We start from the raw sequence: 27782 nt of genomic DNA, 5'->3' as shown, positions 1-27782 counted from the left end.
AAATAACTGTATTGGCCTTGTATTTGCAAGTTCTGGAGCATTTGGCCCTTGATTTTGCTTCAATGTGGCATTGCATTTTCCTTGCGTAACTGGAACTTTTTGGATGTTGACCAAAGAAGAAATGGTACTGAATGGTGGAAGCATTTGATGCTTACTGTATGAACATGGTTAGCCTTATATGCTCCAAAGCTTTCTTTTTGTCATCTGGTTTTCCTTTTTTCTTTCTATCAACACAAACAACACAAAAAACAAGGGAATTAGTGTAGAAGGAGAAAATGGGAGTGAAAATCGCCATCCTTTTTATTACATGTTATGTGATGAAGTCACGTTCTGGAGAAGAACTTATATATCGCGGGAATAGGTTTTAAGATGCATGGAATGTATGGACCGGAACACATACAATTTTTTTGTGTCCTAAATTACTCCTACATAGTTCAACCAAACTTACCCATATGTCAAAATTAAAAGCAGGCACTACACGTGGAGGGAGATTGTGGTCCCAAATATGATAATTAGAGAAATATATCTAAATTGCATATAAATTGTATTTTTGAGAAATATTAAAGAAACAAACAACACTCTCATACTTGTTGCAAAACTTATTCACATAGGAAACACCAAAGTTTGGGGTTGGGTTTCCAAAGAACAATCTTGGGTGATCAAACGAAATTCCTCAATCTATGTTTTTTTTTTGGGGGGGGTCATAAAATATATGCTTAAATTTATATAGAAAAAAGAAAAAGAAAAAAAGGCTCAAGTAGAGAATGGTGGGCCATGAGAGACTAGAAAATGGCACAGCGGAGCCCAACCCATGAAACGAAAACCCTAACCTTATATAACACTCACACACTCCCTTTGGAACCCACAAATTCTCTCTCAGTCTCATTCTCTTTTACAGGCTGCGGAGAATTCCTCTCTCTCTGCCTCGATTCTTCTTGAGGTTCGTTCGTATATCCTCTTTGTTTTATTCAATTCAGTGCCTGCCTTTAATTTTATATCTCAGATTATTCTTCTGTTTTCTGGTTTTCGTCGCTATGCATTTTATTTCTTCTGAAAATGGTTGATCTGCATGGATTTTATTATTATTTTATCTTTTTGTTGAAAATTCTCGTTTTATATGCATGCTTTTGATCTTAGATTGTTCACATATTTGTATTAGATCCTTGTTTCTTGTGTTGATCACTGTAAGGCGCTGTTTGTTTCGTCGGAAAATTGTTACGTGAAAAAATTTTCTTGGTGGAAAGATTTTCTGGCGTTTTCTTTGGACGGTTGGAGTTTTTTACGTGATGTATTGGAATATCGTTCCTTTTTCTGAGTAGATTTGTCGTTTCATATATATCCTCAGTTTATACACTGATCGCACTAACACACTGTTTTTTTTTTGCTGCAAAATAGTATTTGGAAAAAATTTCTGATGTTTCCTTGCTACTGTGAAAAATCATTACGTGACCATAAGAGATTTTCCTCTGTGTTTATGAATAAATGTTATCTTTTCCATTATATCGTTTCATTATATATTTCCCGGCAAATATTTTTCTAAATGCTATGAAATAATTTACACACAATTCGAAGTGAGAAAATTTCTATCTACTGTAGTTTGAATGTGGCTAATTGCTTGTTTTTCCCATTGGTATATGTTTTATATTGCTTGTTTTTCCCTCTTGAATACCTTCACACATCCAAACATGCGAGGCCTTGCAGAGAAGAGAATACCATGTGTGATTATTTTTTCTGATTGAAATCTTTTATCTTGATTGTTAATAAAATTATTATATTTGATACAATAATAGTTATCAAAGTAGAGGTTATTCATAGATATTTACTTGAATTTCTTGCTTGAATGTTCAATTGAACCCTAGGTTCATTATCTTTATGGTTTTAATTTTCAGGTGGTTCACCTCCTTATAATTACAAATTGGTGGTTTCTCTTAAATACTAGTCAAGATGGTAAGTGTAATCTATCAATCTAAGCTTACTGGTTGTTGGGCTGCTCTGTTAATTTCGTAATTCTTAATGGGGAGATATTATTGATATGTGCAGGTGAAGTTTACAGCAGAGGAACTCCGTAGGATTATGGACTACAAGCATAACATTCGCAATATGTCCGTTATTGCACATGTTGATCATGGTATCGATAACTTTTGCACTTGATAATTCTTATATTTGTAACATTATTTTCACTCACCTGCTCATAATGGAGTGATTAATGGTATTCTGTTTGAGTTAATTTGAGCTGCTTTCTTCTATCTGGTTGATTATTCCCTGCTCAAATGTATAATTTTCCATTTGCTTTCAAATTTGCATTACATTCTTGTTCATGTTTCAATGCCCTGTGTGTTTATTCATAGCTATAATGGTACTGAATTTTGATATGCAGGGAAGTCAACCCTTACCGACTCTCTTGTTGCTGCTGCTGGTATCATTGCACAAGAAGTTGCTGGTGATGTCCGGATGACAGATACCCGTGCAGATGAGGCAGAGCGTGGTATCACTATCAAATCTACTGGTATCTCTCTCTACTATGAGATGACTGATGAATCTTTGAAGAGCTACAAGGGGGAGAGAAACGGAAATGAGTACCTCATCAATCTCATTGATTCCCCTGGGCACGTTGACTTTTCATCTGAAGTCACAGCTGCTCTTCGTATTACTGATGGTGCACTTGTGGTGGTTGATTGCATTGAGGGTGTTTGTGTCCAAACAGAGACTGTTCTTCGTCAAGCCTTGGGAGAAAGGATCAGGCCTGTTTTGACTGTTAACAAGATGGACAGGTGCTTCCTTGAGCTCCAAGTCGATGGAGAGGAGGCTTACCAAGCATTCCAAAGGGTTATTGAGAATGCTAATGTCATTATGGCTACATACGAAGACCCCCTTCTTGGTGATGTCCAGGTCTATCCAGAGAAAGGAACAGTTGCCTTTTCAGCTGGTTTGCACGGATGGGCTTTTACTCTGACCAACTTTGCCAAGATGTATGCATCCAAGTTTGGAGTTGATGAATCAAAGATGATGGAAAGGCTCTGGGGAGAGAACTACTTTGACCCAGCTACCAAGAAATGGACCGGCAAGAACACTGGTTCTGCTACCTGCAAGCGTGGTTTCGTTCAGTTCTGTTATGAACCCATCAAGCAGATTATCAACATCTGCATGAATGATCAGAAGGACAAGTTGTGGCCCATGTTGACAAAGCTTGGTGTCACGATGAAGAGTGATGAAAAGGACCTGATGGGGAAGGCGTTGATGAAGCGTGTCATGCAGACCTGGCTACCAGCCAGCAGTGCCCTATTGGAAATGATGATCTTTCACCTTCCCTCTCCTTCAACTGCCCAGAGATACCGTGTTGAGAACTTGTACGAGGGTCCCCTTGATGATCAATATGCAAATGCTATCAGGAACTGTGATCCCGAAGGGCCTCTTATGCTCTATGTATCTAAGATGATTCCAGCATCTGACAAGGGTCGATTCTTTGCATTTGGTCGTGTCTTTGCTGGGAAAGTCCAGACAGGTTTGAAGGTTAGAATCATGGGTCCAAATTATGTTCCTGGAGAGAAGAAAGATTTGTATGTTAAGAACGTGCAGAGGACTGTTATTTGGATGGGAAAGAAACAAGAAACTGTTGAGGATGTTCCTTGTGGTAACACTGTTGCCTTGGTTGGTCTTGATCAGTTTATCACCAAGAATGCTACATTGACAAATGAGAAGGAAGTGGATGCTCACCCCATTCGTGCTATGAAGTTCTCGGTCTCACCTGTTGTGCGTGTTGCTGTTCAATGCAAGGTGGCTTCTGACCTTCCCAAACTTGTTGAAGGTCTGAAACGTCTGGCCAAGTCTGATCCTATGGTTGTCTGTTCCATTGAGGAATCCGGTGAGCACATTATTGCTGGTGCTGGTGAACTCCATCTTGAGATCTGTTTGAAGGATCTACAAGATGATTTCATGGGTGGAGCTGAGATTATAAAATCTGACCCTGTTGTGTCTTTCCGTGAGACTGTCCTGGAGAAGTCTTGTCGTACTGTGATGAGCAAGTCACCCAACAAGCATAACCGTCTGTATATGGAAGCTCGACCCTTGGAGGAAGGTCTTCCTGAGGCCATTGATGATGGTCGTATTGGCCCAAGAGATGATCCCAAAATTCGTTCCAAGATCTTGGCAGAAGAGTTTGGTTGGGACAAGGATCTTGCTAAGAAAATCTGGTGTTTTGGCCCTGAGACCACCGGTCCTAACATGGTGGTGGATATGTGTAAGGGAGTTCAGTACCTGAATGAAATTAAGGACTCTGTTGTTGCTGGTTTCCAGTGGGCTTCAAAGGAAGGTGCATTGGCAGAAGAAAACATGAGGGGTATTTGCTTTGAAGTCTGTGATGTGGTTCTTCACGCTGATGCCATCCACAGAGGAGGTGGTCAGGTCATTCCCACTGCTAGGAGGGTCATCTATGCTTCCCAGATCACTGCCAAGCCAAGGCTCCTTGAACCTGTATATCTTGTTGAAATCCAAGCTCCAGAGCAGGCTCTTGGTGGTATCTACAGTGTTCTTAATCAGAAACGTGGGCATGTGTTTGAGGAAATTCAGAGGCCTGGTACCCCACTCTACAATATCAAGGCATACCTCCCCGTCATTGAATCTTTTGGATTCTCCGGTCAACTGAGGGCTTCGACTTCAGGGCAGGCTTTCCCACAATGTGTGTTTGATCATTGGGAGATGATGTCGTCTGATCCATTGGAAGTTGGATCCCAGGCTGCACAGCTTGTTACAGATATCCGCAAGAGGAAGGGCTTGAAGGAGCAAATGACCCCGCTATCCGAGTTTGAGGATAAGCTTTAAACAATTTACTAAGCTATTAGTTTTTGGTCCTGCCAATTGGCCTGAGGAGATTGCGCTACAATATTTTTGGTCTTTAGCTATTTTAATTTGTTTGGTTTTCTGCCCTCTGTTACTGTTAGGGACTTGTAGCTTCATCTTCACTGTTATGATGTTCCTTTTCGTAAACTTCTTACTCTGTTTTCTACATGGGTTATGATATATATATCGTACTTTCTCTTCTATTTTCGCATCTATGTTCCTTTTGTTTATTTTATTACCATCTGTAAACAAATTTTTCTAAATTTCTGCCTCCTGATTAGGAAATGCTTCTTACATGAGAATCGGCTCTTGATTTCGGATCAACAGGTTTGCTTGAGTTGCTCAAAGTTGCTGATGAACCAACTTTGCAAATTGTAGGCTTCCGATTTTCTACTAGGATGATTTTGCTTGTGTCCCGAATGTTTTGGAGATGAGTGCTTAACTGCTAGTTGGTGCCACACAGAGCTCTTGTGAAATCTTACTTTGACTCACATTCCTTTCCTTTCCCTCTTTAACCAGCTTTTACCCTCTCTTTTTACTCTCAACATAAAGACTCAAAAATTTAAGCCATTAAATTTAAGTTGGGTTTATAATTCGGACTAGTCTACTATACTATGCTAGACTAACAATTAACTATCGCTTGTAATTTAGAGTATCGCTTGTATTAAAAGAAAATACTGGAGTCATCAATTTAACACTTCTATGGGCAGGGTTTGGTTTCGACCGGTTTTTACCTCAAATTAGAACTGATCTGGTACTATTCATCCAATTTGGTTCGGTTCGATTTTAATTAAAAATTTTCAAAAACTATCTTATTCGGATTGAATCGATTCCAGTCCAGTTCGATTTTGAACTGAATTATAAAAAATATTTTTTAAAAATATTTTCAACTGAAATTTTATTTTTTTGACTTGAAAATTAACAAATTATTCAATTTCGTATAAAAATAAATATTAAAGCTAGAAAAGAGAGATATTTTGAAATTGAACTTGGATAAATATTAGTTATGAAATTAAAAATATAGCATTGAATATAAATAAATATTGAAATTATATATTTTTTAATTTGACCAATTCGATTTGGCCCGGTCTGGTTTTTGAAGGTATAAAACCAAAACCAAAACTGGTCCAATTCGGTTTTTGATCGGTTGTTGACTTTTTGGTCAACCCTATTTTTTTTCTGATTTGATTCTGTGCGGTTCGGTTCGGATTTTCGGTTCGCCGATTTGAATGCCCACCCCTGATCCCAAGAGATAGCAAATTGGACAGCCTCTAGGCCTGGAAAAAAAGCCCGGGCCCGATGGGCTGGCCCGAACCCGGCCCTATTTTTTAATGCATGGGCTTACCCGGCCCGAAGTAATGGGCGGGCTTGGCCCGGCCCGAAGTCTAATGAGTAGGGCTTGGGCTTCATTTTTAAGCCCTTTAAAAGCCCGGCCCGGCCCGATTATAATTATTTTATTTTATTAATATAGTTATATTATATATAATATTAATAGTTTGAAAAGGCCCGTTACTTTGTCTCATATCTCCCCAACACCTTCATTTTTTAAGAGCATGCTTTGTCTCATATCTCATCTCTCCTCCCAACACCTTCATTTTTTATTTTTTTCCCTTCTTCTTCCTTCCGTTACTTTCCATCTCTCCCTCTCTCTTTTATTTCTTTTTTCCTTATTCTTCTCTCCCTCTCTCTTTCTATTTTTCCTCCTTCTTCCTCTGTTAGTCTTTGCAATTTTTTCTCTTCTCCCTCTTTTGCGTCATCTTCCATATCTCTCTCTTTTTTCTATTTTTTTCCATCGCTCTCTTCTCTTCCTTCGTCTCCTTCTTCCCGCTCTTGAAAGGAAGAAAGATAAAGTGGAGGAGGCTGGGAAGGAAGAAAAAGAAAGAGTAAGTGGGGGTGGGTGTCTATTTCTGTCCCACATCGACTTCACACATCAACACAATTATTTTTTCCTTTATAAATAGCTTGGCAGGGTCAGTCATTTGTATATGGGCCTTCCATTTGAAGTTCTTGCTAGATTGCCGAAATCCTCATTTGGATTATTGGATTTTAGCATAAATCTTAGTTGAGATTTTTGATAAATGCCTTGGCATTCATAGTCTCTAAATATTATATTGATTTGAAGATTTATTATTGTTTTCGGATTGGAATTGTGTCTTAATAATGTTATATATATATATATATATATATATATAGACAAGGGCCATATAGGCCCGTCTTGAAAGCCCGAAATAGTTTGGCCCGTGGGTAGGGCCTGGGCTTTGCATATTTCATAGTGGGCTGGCCCGGCCCGGCCCGATAGTTGTCTAGGGCCAAAAAAGCCCATGAAAGATAGGGCTTGGGCTCACACTTCTTAGGGCCGGGCTGGCCCGGCCCGGCCCATTTTCCAGGCCTAACCTCCCTCCTCCCATTAATATTTGTTTTAAATAAATAAATAAAAAAGATTTCCATGGGCTCTCTGTCAGGCCCGCCAAAGAGCGGGCTACAGGCCTTAATATTATTCAACACACTTTGCAACTTCCAAGGTACGAAACCATTCAAATTCCCAAACCAAAACTCCAAGTTACCGCACTTCCAAACTGTAGAGATGGACCGCAAAGATAATCAATCTCCCCAAGGTTTCAATGACCTCTTTACTTCTGGTATGTTTTCGTCTTCATTTTTTGGCTATTAGATGAGTATAATTAAAATTGAAAATGGTGCAGGTGAGACAGCTCGGATTCTGGTTGAATTCCTGGAGGTGGCAATCACTTCAATCGTTCTCCTCAAAGGAATTTACCCTCCAGGTTTGTTGTAAACCCACTTCTCGTTTTGGTTGCTGAGAAAAAAAGTTGTGGTTTTGAGTTGTGTTTTTCTTCATTATCTGGGGAACCCAGAAAGCAAAACCCAGTTTTCAAATTGCATATGAGCTTAGCGGGATAATGGGTAATTGTTGTTTTTGCATTTTCAACTGCTTTCACTGATGGTTGGTTTTGGGCAAAGGTGCTTTTGAAAGAAGGAAATATATGAATTTGGTGGTTCATAGCGCTCGTCACCCTGAACTCAGAGATTATATCCATTCTGCTGTCTCGGGACTTCATCCTTTCATCCAAAAGGTTGATCCTCTACTCGTTCATTTCCTTTTACTTTTTTTTTCTTTTTTCTTTTTGATTTTTGAAAGAAAGATGCAGTCTTTCTTATTCGTTTAATGTATTTATTCCGGTGATGTACCACTTTCACTAAAACAGACGTACATTTTACAAACTAGGGTCTGGTGGAGAGAGTAGCAGTTATTTTCTTTAACAGTGATAGCATCCCTGTGGAAAGATTTATGTTTAAGCTCACTTTGAATCAGTCTTATGGCTCAAGGGTGGAAGAAGCTGACCTGGAGTTCTCACTAAGGTCGTTTTTTATCAAGCTTCCTTTCTCAGAATCCCTTACACGGGTTCTTCCCCAGGGTAAGTTTTAAGTTTCATAGTTGACAACTTGACATTGATGTTCATTTTTTTGCTTCAGTGTTGTAGTTTTGTCTTAGAATACTATTTGATATAATTATTTTTCAATTCTGTAGTTCCGTTTGGTTTTCGCTTTAAAATTGCTACTTTCTATCAAATGCTTTGGTTTAATTGGTTGAGTATTGACCATATGCTTGGGTGGTTGTTGAGCTCATGAACATGGTTTGGATTTTCATGTCTGCTTTCCTATAGATATTGCTGCTAGGTGTGTAAGCTTTTCCTTTGTAACAGATTGCAGGTGGGAGATAACCGCGTACTTTCGATCCCTGCCTCAGGCAAGTACAAGTAAGGATGCAGAGTTATGGATTCCAACAGACACACAGCAATGGCAACAGCCTCCATTGATAACCCCTATTAAATCGATGTGTAGCGAACCTCTATCTGTGCAGTTATATTTGGAACATCCAGGTTTATCTGAACCAAAGGCTTAAAGGGAATTAAGCAAATGAATATCTGCCTTGATTTTACTTGACAAATCATGATCACACTGCCCCATAAACATACTGCTCATGAAGTAAATTCCGCTCGCTTTCTGCATTTTGGTGTATAAACCACAATAATCCAGTGCCTAGTATCGTAAAGTTGTCATCCAATTAGAATGAGATTACAGACCACAAAGGTAGAAATTTTGTGGAAGATGAAGGGTAAAGCTTAAGCACAACACTTTAGAGAAAACTGGAGGTGATTTACATATGACATTACAATTTACAGTATATTATGAGATAACAAAATTACTTTTCTGATAGCTAAATCTCTTTTCCTTTTACTTGAAGGGATTGTTGTTTGTACTCTCCCAAGTCCAGGGAAACATCAATTCAAAAGGGTTTTTACCACATTTGAGCTACTCAGCATTAGTTTATAAACTTTTTAACAATTATCCCTTGAATAGAAATGAATGTTCCTTTAGTTGGTGTAATAAGTGGATACCTCCAATATTACTCTCAAGAAAAAAGTGTTAAGAAGGGGAAATCTAATTTGCCCTTGGATAGAAAAGAACAAACGCCTTTAGTGTTGATATTTGAGCTCTAAATAATATGGTTATGTGCCATAAGCATGTCTTCTCCTCTCAAAATGTTCATGGCTTTTCTTATAATTGTATTACTTCATTTGACATATTTCATCTACATAGGATTAGTTTAAACATAGAAATTCGACATCTTAGATTGTGATTTCAAAATAGTTCAAATATCTTGGATTTTTTCCTTGATTTTTTTCTTTCTATTTTGATCGAGACAATCAAGAAAATAACGGTTAAAAATTGACTCGGGTCGCATCATCTACATGCTCCATTACATTTACAACTAGAACGTCAAGTCGTTATGGGATTGCTGAAAGCATTTACAACTAGAATGTCAGGTCGTTAATTGAATTTACAATTACAAACCATGGCAAAAGACATCTCCGGTGAAAGCCGAATATCCTAAACTGCTATGTGGAAACATCAAACTAACAGTCTCTATGGAAAAGCTAAAGAAGAGAGAATATGTACGAAACCTTTTCCTTTATTAGTCCTAATCACTGCTAACCTGTAACCTATATACAAAGTACCATTTAAAAGTTCCCTCACTTACATAGGAATCCTATGTTCAACATATCCCTTACCATTTAGTTTCCTCCAGAGTCTCAATTTGAATTGTATTGATTTTCTTAATACCAAATATCGGATAAATTTTGTTATTGCTTCAAAGTTTAGAATAGAGTCGAACACTCATGCGGATGCTCTCTTAAAAAACTGGTTCACAACATATGCCTTTGGCTAGTGCAAGGAAATTGTGCCTTGGGCATGACTTGGATTAGGTCGTTATTAATCACGAAAATGAAGCTTGATGAAGCATCATGTTCTCAAAATGAATGGTGATAAAATTTCCATTGTAACATTTCATTTGCATTAATATTAGGGTTGATCATTTCCATTGGACTATTCTTAATCTTAACATTTCAATACCTTCCCTGCTGCTGTGGTGTATCTCCTTGCGCATGACACTCATACTCCCAATTGTCTGGTTTATCAGTCACCGAGGCTAAGTGGAGAATGGAGATGTTTGCATTTTTGGGGCCATCAAATTAAACTATACTATATATGATGCTGTAATATTATGAAATTCTCGTACAAAGTTTAGCTGGACTAGGATGGGTAAAAACTATATGAACAAGGGGGAAAATGGTTAGGTAAATGCCTAGAAAAAAAATCACATTATTAATTATTTTTGTAGATATGACACCTCCTTTTATTAATAACAATAATGCTAGATTCAATTAATTTATTCACAAATGCTGTGTCAACACTTTATTTGTTGTTAATAAATATTATCGTAAAGTTACTCAAATTTGAACCCATATGGTGTCCCTAATTGCCTTAACTAGGTGGCGGGACCTCAATTGCCTTAACTACTAAAAGAAAAATTATTGGGGTTATTTATTTAAATGGTTTTCAAACTTATACCCAAGTTGTATTTTGGTCACTCAATTAATTATTCATTCAAATGGTCCACCAACTTTTTATTAATCGTTGCATTGGTCCTACCGTTACATTCTGTCAATGTTACCATCAAATATAGGGGTAAAACAGTCCAATTAAATAAAATACTAAATAAATTAAAAACAAAAAATCAAAAGAAAAAAGAAAAAAAAACCTCTCTTCCACCTCCTTCTTCTTATATTTGATACAGTAATGTATTCATAGATATTTACTTGAATTTCTAGCTTGAATGTTCAATTGAACCCTCGGTTCATTATCTTTATGGTTTTAATTTTCAGGTGGTTCACCTCCTTATAATTACAAATTGGTGGTTTCTTTTGAATACTAGTCAAGATGGTAAGTGCAGTCTATCAATCTAAGCTTACTGGTTGTTGGGCTGCTCTGTTAATTTTGTAATTCTTAACGGAGAGATATTAATGATATGTGCAGGTGAAGTTTACAGCAGAGGAACTCCGTAGGATTATGGACTACAAGCATAACATTCGCAATATGTCCGTTATTGCACATGTTGATCATGGTATCGATAACTTTTGCACTTGATAATTCTTATATTTGTAACATTATTTTCACTCACCTGCTCATAATGGAGTGATTAATGGTATTCTGTTTGAGTTAATTTGAGCTGCTTTCTTCTATCTGGTTGATTATGCCCTGCTCAAATGTATAATTGTCATTTTGCTTTCCAATTTGCATTAAATTCTTGTTCATGTTTCAATGTCCTGTGTGTTTGTTCACAGCTATAATGGTACTGAATTTTGATATGCAGGGAAGTCAACCCTTACCGACTCTCTTGTTGCTGCTGCTGGTATCATTGCACAAGAAGTTGCTGGTGATGTCCGGATGACAGATACCCGTGCAGATGAGGCAGAGCGTGGTATCACTATCAAATCTACTGGTATCTCTCTCTACTATGAGATGACTGATAAAGCTTTGAAGAGCTACAAGGGGGAGAGAAACGGAAATGAGTACCTCATCAATCTCATTGATTCCCCTGGGCACGTTGACTTTTCATCTGAAGTCACGGCTGCTCTTCGTGTTACTGATGGTGCACTTGTGGTGATTGATTGCATTGAGGTGTTTGTATCCAAACAGAGACTCTGCTTCGTCAAGCCTCAGGAGAAAGGATCAGGCCTGTGTTGACTGTTAACAAGACGGACAGGTGCTTCCTTGAGCTCCAGGTCGATGGAGAGGAGGCTAACCGAGCATTCCAAAGGGTTATTGAGAATGCTAATGTCATTCTTGGTGATGGAAAGGCTCTGGTGAGAACTACTTTGACCCAGCTACCAAGAAATGGACCAGCAAGAACACTGGTTCTGCTACCTGCAAGCGTGGTTTCGTTCAGTTTTGTTATGAACCCATCAAGCAGATTATCAACACCTGCATGAATGATCAGAAGGACAAGTTGTGGCCCATGTTGACAAAGCTTGGTGTCACGATGAAGAAGAGTGATGAAAAGGAGCTGATGGGGAAGGCGTTGATGAAGCGTGCCATGCAGACCTGGCTACCAGCCAGCAGTGACCAATTTCCGAGCTCAGGCAGACCATAGACCATCTCTTGTTGCTGTAACAACCTCAAACTCTGGAAATTCAAATGACCAAACCTCCTATGCCAGCACCAAGTGGATTCTTCAATTGTAGCCTTCATAGCTACAAAATTTGCATACTAAGAAGTGACAGAGGTGGAGAATATACTTCCACTGAATTCCTGCAATTTTGTGAAGAAATTGGTTTGGAAAGACAGCTGACTGTGGCCTACTCTCCACAGCAAAATGGAGTTGCTGAGAGGAAGAATAGGACTATTGTAGAGATGAACAAAGCTATGATGAATGAGAAGAAATTACCTTTCAAATTTTGGGGGGAGGCAGTGAACACAGCTGTCTACATTCTGAACAGATGCCCCACAAAAGCATTGGATAATCTAACTCCTTTTGAAGTTTTCAGTGGCAGAAAGCCAGGTGTGAAGCACTTAAGAGTGTTTGGTTCTGTCTGTTTCTGTCATGTGCCTAACCAATTGAGATCTAAACTGGAAGATGCAGATGTGAAGTGTATTTTTGTTGGGTATGGCCTATGTTGCACGGACACTCCAAAAGCTGGAGTGTCGGAGTGTCGGACACGCCGACACGGCTCCGACACGCCCCCAAAACGCCTTGGACACGGTCAACGGTTGGGACACGGTCAATACACAGCTCTGTCATGGTCAAGACACGGCAGGGACCAGTTTGAAATTTTGAAAATAAAATTTGGGGTCTAAACGTGATTTTTGAAACTTTGGTGGACTAATTTGAAATATTTTTAAAAAGAGGAGCTAAAAGTGAAAAAAGATTTTTTTAAACCTAAATCTCACCTTTTCTGCTGCCAAACTTCATTTCCTCCTTCTCCTCCCCTTCTCTTAGTTTTGCACAATGTAAGTCTCTTTGAAATATTTTTTTTCTCTGTTTTCAAATGCATTTATTTATGTTCTCTATTTTCTTTTCTTATCTCCCTCCACAGCAGTAGAAGAGTTGGACTTGGTGGTGAGGTGACAATTCTTTCTTTTGTTTCTTTTTTTTTAAGAGAAACACAACAAATAATAAAATGAAATCGTGGCCAAACTCAGGTTAGGCTTTACAATTTTTTTATTTTGTTTCTCTGTTTTGATGTGTTTTTTGTGTGGGTATCTTTGTATGATTGTATCTGTATTTATTTTTTTATTTTTAATAAAAGTCTTGTTACTTAGTTGTTGAGTATATTTGAATTTGGTTTATTAATTGGGTATTAGACATAATGAATGTGAACCATGCTGAATTTTTTTATAGGGAAAGATGAATGTGAATCACTTAATGAACCGGAATTAGAGGGTGTGTTGTTTTCTAATAACAACAACAATGAAGATATAGATGCTTGAAGAAGATTGAGAGTTAGATCATTTATGTTTTATTTTTGTGGTGTATTAATTATTATGTATTGATTATGCATGAGTTATTTGTTTTGTTTTATGGAATTATGTGACATTGAGTATTGAAAATAAATTATTATTTTAATTGCCGTGTCCTAGCTGTACCTGTGTCCTAATTTTTTGAGATTTTCCGTGTCGCCGTGTGGCCGTGTCGCATTCCCGTGTCCCCGTACCTGTGTCTGTGCAACATAGGGTATGGCAAATGTGAAAAGGGCTACAGAGTATACAACCTGCAGACCAATAAGATAACCGTGTCTAGAAGTGTCATTTTTTATGAAGGCGCATTATGGGATTGGGACAAACAGGCTATTGAGTATGTCACAGTTCCAATGAGCTTTGAAGACAATTCTAGAAGTACCGAAGAAGAGTATGAAGTCACAGCTTCATCTACACCTGAAACACAGCTTGAAAATATCTCCAGCTCAGATGAGATGATCACAAATGTTTCAACTGTTGATTCACCAGATGAATCACCAAGTTCTACACCTGTGAAGCTCAGAGATATCAATGAGATCTATGCTAGATGCAATATGAGCATCATTGAACCAGAAAGTTTTGCTGAAGCTTCAAGGGATAAAGCTTGGAATAAGGCAATGGAGATAGAAATGGAGATGATTGAGAAGAATGAAACTTGGGAACTAGTGGACAGACCAAGTGACAAACCTGTAATTGGTGTTAAATGGGTTTATAAAACTAAATTGAACCTTGATGGCTCAATACAGAAGCATAAGGCTAGGCTGGTAGTCAAAGGCTATGCACAGAAGCCTGGAATTGATTTCAATGAGACTTTTGCTCCTGTGGCCAGACTAGACACCATCAGAACTCTCATAGCATTGGCAGCTCAAAAGGGGTGGAAGTTATACCAGTTAGATGTTAAATCTGCATTTCTAAATGGTGTACTTAAAGAAGAAGTCTATGTAGATCAGCCTGATGGAATTGTGGTTCCAAACTATGAAGATAAGGTGTATAAACTGAAGAAAGCCTTGTATGGTTTAAAACAGGCTCCAAGAGCCTGGTATGAGGAGATCAATGTCTACCTCATTAGCTGTGGATATGTCAGAAGCACAAGTGAGGCCACTTTGTACTGCAAGACTAAAGAAGACTGTTAAAAATTAAAAATTAAAATATATATATAAAAAAAAAAAAAGGCCAACGAAGCTTGAAAAGAGCCGACCTCTGAGTTCCATTGAAAACAAGTGGGTCCAACAAGAGCCGACCTCTGAGTTTCAATTGCCGATGTGTGGATCTTCACGTGTGATTACACGTGAGGGGGAGTGTTGGAATCCCACATCGGTGGGGTGAAACAAAACAAATGGATTTAAATAAAATTACCACATTCTAACTAATATCGAGGCCTTTGTGGTAAAACCCCACACCTGACGGATTGGGCAGGTGGTAAAGTGGGGACAGTATCGGTGTTGTTAGAGTGGGACCCATCGGGCAGATCCAAAAACTTCAACATGGTATCAGAGCCAAGGCCCGTACAAGCTAACGAAGTTTGTCACCAAGAAGGAGAAACAAGTCGGACTCTTAAAGAAAAAGAAAAAGAAAAAAAAAAGAGCCAATGAAGCTTGAAAAGAGCCAACCTCTGAGTTCCATTGAAAACAAGTGGGCCCAACGAGAGCCGACCTTTGAGTTTCAATTGCTGATGTGTGGATCTTCACGTGTGAACCACTAAAAAGGGGTTACACGTGAGGGGGAGTGTTGGAATCCCACATCGGTAGGGTGAAAGAAAACAAATGGGTTTAAATAGAATTACCACACTCTAACTAATATCGAGGCCTTTTGTGGTAAAACCCCACACCTGACGGATTGGGCAGGTGGTAAAGTGGGGACAGTATCGGTGTTGTTAGAGTGGGACCCAACGGGCAGATCCAAAACTTCAACATAAATGATGATTTCACCTTTGTTGTGTAGATACAGCTGCACCAAAATGGATTCAGTTGCATCCTCAACTTGTGATACTCGCAAGTGCACGAGCCGTTGGTAGTTTAGCATATGTAAGTGCGAGGTCGATCCCACGAGGATTGGTGATTGAATGATCCAATTCATTTCCCTACACAAAACATAAATGAAAACAAAAGGAAATAAATACAACAAGAAAGAAAGAAAATAACTAACTCAAGCAGATAAGTTCCCAAGTTCAATTTAGATTAATGGATTGATTCTAGCTAAAGTATGATTAAGCCATGGTGTGTGGTCATAACCTTGTGTTCCTAATTCCCTAATTTGATCATTTGTTGTCTAACCTAAAATTAAGCATTAGGAACCCATTAAGCATAGAAGAACATTTTAAACAACCAAGTATGTATCTAATCCCTGTTGTCGAATGTCCATACATACTCTTCCTATTCATAGTTCAATTCGAATTAAAGCATGGTGTATACTCTTAATTCAAACCAAGATAGCTAACATGCAAGCCTAAATGGTGATCAATCATTCAAACTAGCATATTAACTTATAAGCATAATGAATAAGAACAAAAATCATAATTGAAACTTGGAAACTAATCAAACTTGAAACTAAAGAAAAGAATTTACATAACAATGAAAATTAAAGTAGAACTTGGAAAGACTTAAAGAGAATTTCAGCACAAATATTTCATTACAACAATTGAAAACTAGAAAGAGAAACTAAGAGAATTTGAGGGAGAGAAGGGAAGGGAGCTCTAGAGAAGTGTTTGAGAGCTCCCCCCCTTGGGGTGTGTTTACAAGCTTGGGAAACCTCACTATATATAGGCCTAAGGAAGCTGAAAATCTGAATTAAGTATGGCTAATGCATACAACACTTGTTTTATAAAATCTGAAATGGTTGATGCACTTCACTAATGCATACAACACTTCCATTATAAAATCTTGAATGGTTGATGCACTTCACTAATAAATCCCACCAGCAGCCCTAGCTCATCTTCATGTCACCATGACCAAGCTTCCAACCAGAAATAATAGCTCATCCTGAGGTCAGCATGACCAGCAACTTCAAGGGCTTACGAATTGGGCTTCCCTTAAGCAAATTAAGACTTTAAGCACTCAAACTTGAAGTTCAGAATGTCTTCTTTCCAGCCATATATCATTTGGGCCAATCCAAGGTCGGAGGAGGAAGTTAAGGCCAAAACAAATTGCTAACTCATTTTGCGCGCTGATAAAATCCATCCTGAGCATGGCTCTGTGTTTGCTAGGTAACAGACTCCATATTTATCCAATGGGGCTGAATTTTGGATATGTTATATTACACACCCATTGGAACAACTTTCATGAAGAATGTGGCCTCATCCGAGCTATGTAGGTTGCTGAAACAAAGCTTGCAATATGACCTACGAAACTGGGCTGGCAGGGGACTGTAGCCAAAATTGAGTTTGTCTTTAAGCTCTTCATCCATTCATCCAAATTAGGCCCTAACATGCATGGATTGCATCATTTACTATCCAAAGCCCTCATTATTACCTAAAGCTCAATGAACTGAAAGATAAACACAAAAAGGATTAAAAGCACAAGTTTAACTCAAAAACATAACCAAATCATAAGCTAGAAGGGTACAAAATGATATACAATTATGAACCGATCAAATACCCCCAAACCTAGATTTTGCTAGTCCTCAAGCAAAACAACACAAAACAAAGTTAAAAACAAAACAAGAAGTTAACTAGACCACTTTCGTAGGTAACTCGATTGCATTGAGCGAATGCAACAAGCCTTTAAACCTCTAGGCATCCCTAGTAGGAGGAGTTGTGTCTCCTGAGGGTTTAACAGTTACGATACCCACAAACGTTTTTCTAACTCTACAAAACAAAATGGTTAGAAAACTTATTAGATTTGTTAGTTCTTAAGCAAAACCAAAACCAAAAACAAACATAAAAATAAAAATAAAACACAAAACACAAAAAACAAAAAAAACAAAATCAAAATAAAAACTCAAAACAATCTTTCCGAACATTTTGTGAAGAGAAATGACTCATGCACATGACTTAAACGTTTTGACAATAAAAGCTCAATTTTAGACATTATTCACAAAGCGGCAAAGTTCAAAACATAATATGCTCAAAGTGTAGTAGTGTGATAGCCAAATGCAACAAATTCCCCAATCTTAGTTTCCACACAATTTCAAAAATCATACCAAGCACAAATGCAACTTCAAATCTCACCAAAGTTGTCCTCTCACAAATGAATCACTCGGAAGAGGGCTACAATGCAATACTCAGTTATAAACATGAGGTTAGAGTTAAACCATAAGGACTTAACTCGAAATAAAAAGATGAAGGACTTGCATTAATATGATCTCAAGAAGGATGCCAAACACTTAAAAGTAGAAAAATGAATGCAATTCAACCACATGACATTTAAGATCAATTTAGGTCTTTAGCATAGGTTGTAATGGGGCCAAGGGTGTAAGGTGAGTAAGAAATGAAGGGTATGGATAAAACAAAGTCCAAGAAACTCAAAATATAAGAGCATAAAACAATTGTTTACAAGACTTCGAATCATCACGATTAGATTTTTTCTTTTACGCGATCAAAACTCCTTATACCTTCATTTACATTGATTCAAACTCCTTTCCAAACACCAAATTATTTTGAAGGCCCAAAAATGAAACCCAAAAAATGAAATTTCATTCAACCATCACTTAATTACAACTTTTCTCTTTTCTTTCACCAATTGTGTGATTTTTTTTTTCTTTTTTCTTTTTCGAAATGTAATACCCATTCCCAAACTTAGTATGAAAAACATATCCGAATTAGAGCTCATGAATTCCTTAGAAAGGTAAATATTTGTTTTTCAGGCTAAGGCGAGGAAATATAATTGGTTAAATGAAAGAAAAGGTTTACATGTAGGCTCAAAATGGTAAACAATGGAAAATCATGCTTAAGCATGCATAAGGTTAGCTTGAAAGGCACAAACGATCCAAAGAGGGCCTTAATATCATTTCTTAAATGTCATGAAATCGAATTGCAAAAGAATGAATGACTTTTAAGTGTTCAACCAAATCAATGAATAATGAGATCAAACAACAACTTAGATGACAAGAAATTAAGAGTATGTGTATAACACTCATGAAATGAAGTACAAGGCTCAAAAGCTCACATTATATGGTTATATAAGTCTAATTTATGCTTGATACAATTCTTTGGGTCATGCAAATCCTTTAATTGGAAAATTATGAAACAAATGGCAAGTGCAAAGAAGGTTTCGAACATGTCATGCTAGAACGATGCCAAAATAATTAATTAATTATATATATATATATATATATTTTTTACAATAAAAATTTACAAGGAAAAAAAAAAATAATAAATAATAAATAAAATTCAATTTTTTATTTAAGTCATGCAAACATTTATCACAATCTCATCAAATGTGTTCGGAAAGTGACTAAACAAAACAAGATTCAAAACAAGAAAGAAATTTAAATTTTTTTTTTTTTTTTTTTAATTTTAAGAAAAACCAAGTTTACTTGCTAAACTCCAATACCCCCAAACCTAGAAATGAGCATTGTCCTCAATGTTTAGAAATTAGCCACAAACAATGTCATAACAACAAATGAAAGGTATTAAAGCAAATAAAAAAAAAAAAATCACAAAATCACAAAAGAAAACAAAATAATTATAAAATAAAAATTACAACACAAACAAACAAACAAAAAAGAAAAAAAAAAGAAACAGTAAACCCTAATCACACAATTCTGAAACCCAAAAAAAAAAAAAATTTGAAGCCCAAAGCCCACAATTTCGAAACACAAACCACGGTGAATTTAACCCACTTTGAAACCCAAACTAAAGTGAAACCCGACCCACAATTTGTTTTCATTTCCGGCTTTTTATTATTATTTAGTTTTGTAAAAACAAACTATCGAACCGTGATTAGCAACACAAAGAGCGGGATTTTAACATGGGTCATGATGTCTCGGTTCAGTGTAAGGGACCAACAGACAGGGCGAGACACGTGTCGACGCATAGAGGCGCCGCAGACTCCACAAGCAAAAATTACGGGCTCATGGAAAGGCGCGAAGACTTTACTGAACGCGTTCGTTCAGAAAAGACACGTCGTGATAAATGAGTTGGGTATGGTTGGAAGGCGAGAAGGTTGTGGGACTCAAGGAATGCTGGAGATTCAGAAAATGCTCAGATGCTGCAATGGCTAGGGTTTGTCAAAGACTAAGTCTATAAGAAAGGGTGAAAAAAAAAACGCAAACTCAGAAACACACAAAAGAGAAAAGAAAGAAAAGAGAGTGAGAAATCAAATGGCCTCTAACTACCCATTTTCATTGGATCTCAACCTAGCTCCACCGACTCAGACACGAGGCCAAGCAGCGGCACCAGTATGGATGCCCTACTTTGCTTCCGCACGGGGGCCTGTGACAGTAACTGACTCAATACTCCTGGACAACGATGTTGCCATTGGAGTGGGCAGAAATCTGGTGACTCCTAAAGATATACGTGTTCTGGGGACAAGGGATGACAACCGGGTCGTGAGCGATGCCCTGGCACTGAGCGTGCAGAGTACGGCAACAGTCGCAAGTTTGGGTCATCGCCTACTTGCGAAGTCCCATGAGGTAGAGGTGCTGAAAGGTCAGTTGGCGGCGGAGCGAAGTATGGTTGAGGAGTGTCAGACTGCTATAAAAAGCTTGAAAAGGGAGAGGTCAAGGATAGTGGAGGTGAATCGACACCAGCTAGAAGTATTGCGGGACGAGAATAGAAACCTATCAAAAATGGTAGAGTTGTACTCTCGCGACATGCGAAAACAGCTGGAGGACCTAGACCGACCGGGTAAACGCAAACAAGCAGATCGCGAGAGTAGTTACGCTCAAGCTAAGATTGCGATCTTTGGGAGCTCAAGTGATGAGCCCCAAGAAGCTGTGCGTGAAGCCCCGGAAGAGGACAGCCAGAGGGCCAAACTCAAAGCTCCAATGGTCGAGACACCAAGCACTGAGAAGAAATGATTTCCTAATGCATTATTGTTGTTTTTATTTTATTTTGTTGTTTTTGTGATTTTTTTTAATTTTGTTTCGGAAGTAAAGTTGCAGAAGGAAAAAGAAAACGGAAAAGAAAGCACACTTTCCAAACTTAAATCAAACAAAGACGACAAACGGAAAAGAAAGCACAGTTCCCTAACTAAAATAAAATAAAGATGACAGCCGAAAGGAAAAAGCAAAAACACAAAGCTCTAGAAAATGAAAGTAACGGGCAAAAACATAAAACACCAGAAAACACGGAAAAAAGAAAAGTAAAGTGAAAGTAAAGGTGCTCCCCCTTGAAGCGATTAGGTCGAGCATGCCCGGGAAATCCGAAATGGTGTTGGCTCTCTCTCATCAGCGTATGTCTATTTAAACCACACCTCTGCAAGCGGATGATACCCAGCATTTCTTCCTGCAAACTCAAGGAAAAACATCAAAAAATTCAGAAGCAAAACAAATGGCATCCTCATGCACTCACCTTGATGATCTCAACCTTGAGCTCTCACTTGCACCACCGAATGCCCAGACAAGGGCTCCTCCAAACACTGTCTTTCCAAACTCTTCATATCATCACGGCACGGCCTCAAATTTTGCTGAGGCAATACCGAACTTTTCTGAGGCACTGTCGAACAGAGCAGTGCTGCTAGGAGGCATGATTAGCAGCAAGCTCACTCCGACAGATCATCTGCATGTGGCACAGAGGTCTGATAAGGCAGCGGTAGAGGAGTCCCACAATTTAACTGTGCTCCACGCGGTCTCCGCTACCAATTTGGGCATGCGATTACTGGCGAGGACACGGGAGTGTGCCGCGATGAGCGAGGAAATAGCTTCCTTGAAGGCTATGGTGGCGGACTTGCAGAAGCGGCTCTACTGTGCCAATCAGCACGTGGAAGCACTGCAGAGAAAAAATGAGGACCATGTGGAGCTGCTGCAGATTCTACAAGTGCGAGAAAATAGAGGCAAGCCATGATGATGATGGAGATGAAGAAGATGAAGAAGATGATGAAGAAGATGATGATGATGTTGTTTTTTTTTTTTTTTTTTTTTTTTTTTTTAATGCAGCGTTTGAAATAAAACTGTGTTTTAACACTCAGAAATAAACTAACTAACCATACCACGTAAATAAATAAATAAACTAACATAACAACACAAATACAGAAACAAAACAAAAACAAAGACTCAACAGAAAAGAAAACAAAGAAAATAAAAAAAAACTTAATTTAAAAACACACAATATACAAGCAACTCACGGATGACCAGTTAAGGGCCTCAGAAAACACAGCCAGGGGATCCGGGAAGGTTGGAGGGGTCACAATGGTCCCGCTTAAAACCCAAACTTCTTAGACACCGAAGGTGTCGCCTAAAGAACTCCTAGACACTGTATTGACGAAGGTGCTCACTGGAGTTACCATAAGTCAGCTCATATGAAAAATAAATTTTATTTTATTTTATTTAAATTTTTTTTTAAAAAAAATATATTCTCGTAAGAAAAAGAAACAAAAACAAATTAAGATAACATGAAACAAAAAACCATAAACGAAAATGAACTAAGTACTCTAAACAAACTCAAACAAACGATATAAATTATTGTACTAAAAGAAACAAACCAAGAAACCAAAGAAAAAAAAAAAAACAGCACTTTCTATCACCTATTTATCACCATTTGGACAGATTCGTTTCTATGTTTTTCAGCTTCGACCTCTGTTCAGTGTTTAGGCTATAACTTTCCAACCGTAAGTCCAAATTTTACGTTCTTTATATGGTTGGATTCAGCATAGAAAAACAAAGAACTCAACGCGGACCAAAAGGCAAAAACAACTACGAAAATAAACAGAATTCAAAGAAGAGAAAGGATTGAAATGCTCCCCCTTGAAGCGATTAGGTCGAGCATGGATGCACTTGGAGGTCGCGACTTCTCCCACTGCTCCACACTTCCCATTCTTATGATTGAGGTTGCCATCTCTCTTCATTTATTATTGAGCTATAATAAATTGCTAAAACAAACATAGAAAACTTGAAACGGAATTAAAGGATTACGAAATATAAAAAAAAAACTAAAAATGAAAAGGAAAAATCAACACAAGTCCAATTCCATGCTTCAAAGCAACAAGCACCAATGGGTTGTGTAAGCTGGGACTTAAACCCAGTTCTCTTGCTTGTTGGGCAATTGTCCTTTTCTGTTGGACTACAAACACAACTTGTCCATTAACGTCATTAACTTTAAAACAAGAAATTGTCCAGTTAAGAAAAAAATAAAGTAGGAAAGCCAAATAGAATCAAACAATGTTACCGATCCCCGGCAACGGCGCCAAAAACTTGTTGTGTAGATACAGCTGCACCAAAATGGATTCAGTTGCATCCTCAACTTGTGATACTCGCAAGTGCACGAGCCGTTGGTAGTTTAGCATATGTAAGTGCGAGGTCGATCCCACGAGGATTGGTGATTGAATGATCCAATTCATTTCCCTACACAAAACATAAATGAAAACAAAAGGAAATAAATACAACAAGAAAGAAAGAAAATAACTAACTCAAGCAGATAAGTTCCCAAGTTCAATTTAGATTAATGGATTGATTCTAGCTAAAGTATGATTAAGCCATGGTGTGTGGTCATAACCTTGTGTTCCTAATTCCCTAATTTGATCATTTGTTGTCTAACCTAAAATTAAGCATTAGGAACCCATTAAGCATAGAAGAACATTTTAAACAACCAAGTATGTATCTAATCCCTGTTGTCGAATGTCCATACATACTCTTCCTATTCATAGTTCAATTCGAATTAAAGCATGGTGTATACTCTTAATTCAAACCAAGATAGCTAACATGCAAGCCTAAATGGTGATCAATCATTCAAACTAGCATATTAACTTATAAGCATAATGAATAAGAACAAAAATCATAATTGAAACTTGGAAACTAATCAAACTTGAAACTAAAGAAAAGAATTTACATAACAATGAAAATTAAAGTAGAACTTGGAAAGACTTAAAGAGAATTTCAGCACAAATATTTCATTACAACAATTGAAAACTAGAAAGAGAAACTAAGAGAATTTGAGGGAGAGAAGGGAAGGGAGCTCTAGAGAAGTGTTTGAGAGCTCCCCCCCTTGGGGTGTGTTTACAAGCTTGGGAAACCTCACTATATATAGGCCTAAGGAAGCTGAAAATCTGAATTAAGTATGGCTAATGCATACAACACTTGTTTTATAAAATCTGAAATGGTTGATGCACTTCACTAATGCATACAACACTTCCATTATAAAATCTTGAATGGTTGATGCACTTCACTAATAAATCCCACCAGCAGCCCTAGCTCATCTTCATGTCACCATGACCAAGCTTCCAACCAGAAATAATAGCTCATCCTGAGGTCAGCATGACCAGCAACTTCAAGGGCTTACGAATTGGGCTTCCCTTAAGCAAATTAAGACTTTAAGCACTCAAACTTGAAGTTCAGAATGTCTTCTTTCCAGCCATATATCATTTGGGCCAATCCAAGGTCGGAGGAGGAAGTTAAGGCCAAAACAAATTGCTAACTCATTTTGCGCGCTGATAAAATCCATCCTGAGCATGGCTCTGTGTTTGCTAGGTAACAGACTCCATATTTATCCAATGGGGCTGAATTTTGGATATGTTATATTACACACCCATTGGAACAACTTTCATGAAGAATGTGGCCTCATCCGAGCTATGTCGGTTGCTGAAACAAAGCTTGCAATATGACCTACGAAACTGGGCTGGCAGGGGACTGTAGCCAAAATTGAGTTTGTCTTTAAGCTCTTCATCCATTCATCCAAATTAGGCCCTAACATGCATGGATTGCATCATTTACTATCCAAAGCCCTCATTATTACCTAAAGCTCAATGAACTGAAAGATAAACACAAAAAGGATTAAAAGCACAAGTTTAACTCAAAAACATAACCAAATCATAAGCTAGAAGGGTACAAAATGATATACAATTATGAACCGATCAACCTTCCCTCTACTTCAACTGCCCAGAGATACCGTGTTGAGAACTTGTACGAGGGTCCCCTTGATGATCAACATGCAAATGCTACCAGGAACTGTGATCCTGAAGGGCCTCTTATGCTCTATGTATCTAAGATGATTCCCTCATCTGACAAGGGTCGATTCTTTGCGTTTGGTCGTGTCTTTGCTGGTAAAGTCCAGACAGGTTTGAAGGTTAGAATCATGGGTCCAAATTAGGTTCCTGGAGAGAAGAGGGATTTGTATGTTAAGAATGTGCAGAGTAATGGATAATGCTCTAAACTCAAAAAGGGATAATAGAGACTTAATGAGTAATGGATAATTCTCTAAACTACTCTTATTGATAAACAAAAATGGGGGACCCCAGTATAGCCGCCCGGCTATACTTTTTTAATATAAAAAATCCGGAGTATCGCCAATCGGCTGTACCATTTATATATAAAAAAAAGGACCCGCCTCAAGCCTAACGCGTGTTTTGTTAAAAGCGTATAGCCGCGCGGCTATACTCTGTAAATAGAATATTTCAAACGTATAGACGGGCGGCGATACCGCTTAAATAGATTTTTTTTTTTACTGTATAGCCGATCGGCTATACCGCTTAATATTATTAAACGCAGTTTGCACTTTCGGGGGCTTGTTTGGTACACAGGACTGTCTTGGCATGGACTATGCTTAGGGACTGGCTTGGCTTGGCTTGGCTTGGTCTAAGTTGAATAACACTTATCCTGCGTTTGGTGTACGCTTGGATTAGGACTAGATTTTTTATTTTTTATTCAAAACTATCTATGTATATGTATATATGTATAAATACATGTATTATGTATGTGTACATATGTATTTTATAATATATTTGACATGTATATGTATATACATGTATATATGTATATTATAAATAATATAAACATATGTATGTACACATACATGTATATACATGTATATATATTATAAAATACATACATATATATATGTACACATACATGTATATACATGTATATATGTATATTACAATATATATAATACATATATAATTTATATGTGTATATATGTGTGTCCGGCTCTTTTGTTAATATAAAAAATCCGGAGTATAGCCGCCCGGCTATTCTATTTATAAAATAAAAAAATAAAAAAAGACCCGCCTCACCTCACACCTAGGGCGTGTTTTTGTGAAAAGAGGGATAATTTTTTTTAAAGTATACCCATTGAATAGCACTCTGAATTTCTCTTGTTTAATTACTTTAATTATTATTTTCTTAGTGAATAATTAGTATTTAAATATTTTTAGTCAATAATATGTGACTATTTTGTGTATAATACATTAATTTTGTGTGTATTGTTGAAAATTTTGTAAAAAACTAGTGTATTAAACGTGAAAAATATGTACGTACGTGTACAATACGAGTATTAAACGTGAAAATGCTAAATTCTTTATAGGGCCGGGTAATAACTCTGAAAAATTAAAAACTCAAAATGGGACAATAGAGACTCGGGTAATGACCTAATAGTAATGGATAATGCTCTAAATTACTCTTATCGATAAACAAAAATCGGGAAAAGACAATTATTAAAAAAAGATCACAGTATCTATGTAAAGAAATTAATTGATTGGCTTAAGAAAGCAACAAATGAGGCGACAACACAGTGGAAGATGGTGTACTGATTTTCAAAAAAATTTAGAAAAGAAAAAAATAAAGTATCATAATTTGAGGTAAGAATCTATTAGGGTAATTTTAAGAATAATAATCTCTTTAAAATAAACAGAAAATGCTAAATTGGCAAACCCGTCAAATATTCAAAAGATCATATCCACCAAAATTTGCCACCATAAGTTAAGAAAGACAATGATACTCTGGACACAAACATCTTACACTAATTTTTGGACAACAACTGAAATACTATCACATCGATTTGTCATGGCTTTTTTTTATAATTGCATTACTTCATTTGGTTTTACCTTCTTCGTTTATATTTTAGCATATTTCATATACTCAGGATTAGTTTAAACATTTTTAGTGGATCAGTAATTTGTCTACTTTCAATATTTTTTTTTGGTAATTACCATGAGGTGTCCAGGCCAGCTTGCACGCACCTCGACTAATCCCCACTCGCAGAACTGAGCCTGCCGCACCAGGTGTTGCAATTGCTGGGACTCGAACTAGGGAGCAAACCCAGCTGAACCCCAGAACCTTACCCAAATGGCGGACAAACCACTGGGCCACTCTTGGTGGTTTACTTTCAATATCTTCGATTGTTATTTCCAAATGACTTGCAATATGTTGGATTTTCCTTTTTCTTTTTTCTTTTTGATCAAAACGATCAAGAAACCTAAGTTTGAGAATATTTTTTTTTTTTTTCAAGAGGTTAAGAATTGACTTCCGCCTTGTTATCTTACATGCTCGATGCAATTCCCTTCTTTTCAATTATTGCTAAGAATTGGATTTAAGATTTCCATGCTCTATCTTTCATACTCTATTTTCTTCTTCGGACTTCAATGGCAATTTCCAATTCACTAAAGAAATTTATCATAGGATTTTGAAAATTTTATAACATGGAGAGTCGTTATGGGGATTATTGAAGGAATTTACAACTTGAATATAGGGTGATTGAGAAAGCGAATTTACAACTAAAACTCACAACAAAATACATGTCGGGTGAGAGCAAAATATCCTCAAATGTTGTGTGGATATGGGGTAAGGAATTTACAACTAGAACGTCAAAGAGACTGAGAAAGTCCATTTACAACTAAAAACCACAACGAAAGACATCTCGAGTGAGAGCAAAATATCCTCAAATGCTCTATGGAAAAATCAAGGTGACAATATCGATATAAAAGCTAAACAAGAGAAAATAGGTCTGAAAGCTTTTCCCATATTACTCCTAATCACTGCTAACCCATAACCTATAGACAGAAGTTCATTCAAAAGTTACATCCCTTTGCATAGTAATCCTATATTAAACATATCCCTTACCATTTAGTTTCCTCCAGAGTCTCAATTTGAATTGTATTGATTTTCTCAACGTCAAATATCGTATAAATTTTGTTCTTCATATGCTTCAAAGTTTAGAATAAATTCGAACACCCATGTAGATGCTTTTAAAAAGTTGGTTC

The 27782-nt window shown here is 37.4% G+C and overlaps 3 protein-coding genes across 3 annotated transcripts; all 3 read left to right on the top strand.

Annotated features, from left to right (window-relative positions):
• The first annotated feature begins 795 nt into the window (after window positions 1-795).
• On the top strand, window positions 796-5039 carry LOC110768981 (elongation factor 2). Its single transcript, XM_021972872.2, has 4 exons — window positions 796-940; window positions 1890-1947; window positions 2041-2128; window positions 2378-5039. Exons 2-4 carry the CDS (start codon window positions 1945-1947, stop codon window positions 4816-4818), a joined length of 2532 nt encoding a protein of 843 aa, XP_021828564.2. The 5' UTR covers window positions 796-940; window positions 1890-1944; the 3' UTR covers window positions 4819-5039.
• Window positions 5040-7317: 2278 nt separating this feature from the next.
• Window positions 7318-9171, top strand: REV7 (DNA-binding HORMA family protein). Its single transcript, XM_088251566.1, has 5 exons — window positions 7318-7451; window positions 7539-7619; window positions 7816-7928; window positions 8081-8270; window positions 8559-9171. Exons 1-5 carry the CDS (start codon window positions 7421-7423, stop codon window positions 8756-8758), a joined length of 615 nt encoding a protein of 204 aa, XP_088107692.1. The 5' UTR covers window positions 7318-7420; the 3' UTR covers window positions 8759-9171.
• Window positions 9172-11073: 1902 nt separating this feature from the next.
• On the top strand, window positions 11074-12251 carry LOC148295165 (elongation factor 2-like). Its single transcript, XM_088252560.1, has 3 exons — window positions 11074-11142; window positions 11236-11323; window positions 11573-12251. Exons 1-3 carry the CDS (start codon window positions 11140-11142, stop codon window positions 11944-11946), a joined length of 465 nt encoding a protein of 154 aa, XP_088108686.1. The 5' UTR covers window positions 11074-11139; the 3' UTR covers window positions 11947-12251.
• The last annotated feature ends 15531 nt before the right edge of the window (window positions 12252-27782 follow it).

The sequence above is a fragment of the Prunus avium genome, chromosome 4 (assembly GCF_965620075.1).
Source record: "Prunus avium chromosome 4, drPruAviu1.hap1.1, whole genome shotgun sequence".
Classification (NCBI taxonomy): Eukaryota; Viridiplantae; Streptophyta; class Magnoliopsida; order Rosales; family Rosaceae; genus Prunus; species Prunus avium.
The sequence above is the reverse complement of the archived record's forward strand: the minus strand, read 5'-3'. Positions and strand labels throughout refer to the sequence as shown.

What these genes read in the sequence shown, in the direction of transcription:
- LOC110768981 (XM_021972872.2), top strand. An exon ending in TATTGCACATGTTGATCATG is followed by an intron (nt 2,129 to 2,377) that starts GTATCGATAACT and finishes TTTGATATGCAG; the next exon opens with GGAAGTCAACCCTTACCGAC.
- LOC148295165 (XM_088252560.1), top strand. An exon ending in TATTGCACATGTTGATCATG is followed by an intron (nt 11,324 to 11,572) that starts GTATCGATAACT and finishes TTTGATATGCAG; the next exon opens with GGAAGTCAACCCTTACCGAC.
- REV7 (XM_088251566.1), top strand. Translation starts at nt 7,421, where the DNA reads ATGGACCGCAAAGATAATCAATCTCCCCAAG. An exon ending in AGATAATCAATCTCCCCAAG is followed by an intron (nt 7,452 to 7,538) that starts GTTTCAATGACC and finishes AAAATGGTGCAG; the next exon opens with GTGAGACAGCTCGGATTCTG. An exon ending in TTCATCCTTTCATCCAAAAG is followed by an intron (nt 7,929 to 8,080) that starts GTTGATCCTCTA and finishes TTTACAAACTAG; the next exon opens with GGTCTGGTGGAGAGAGTAGC.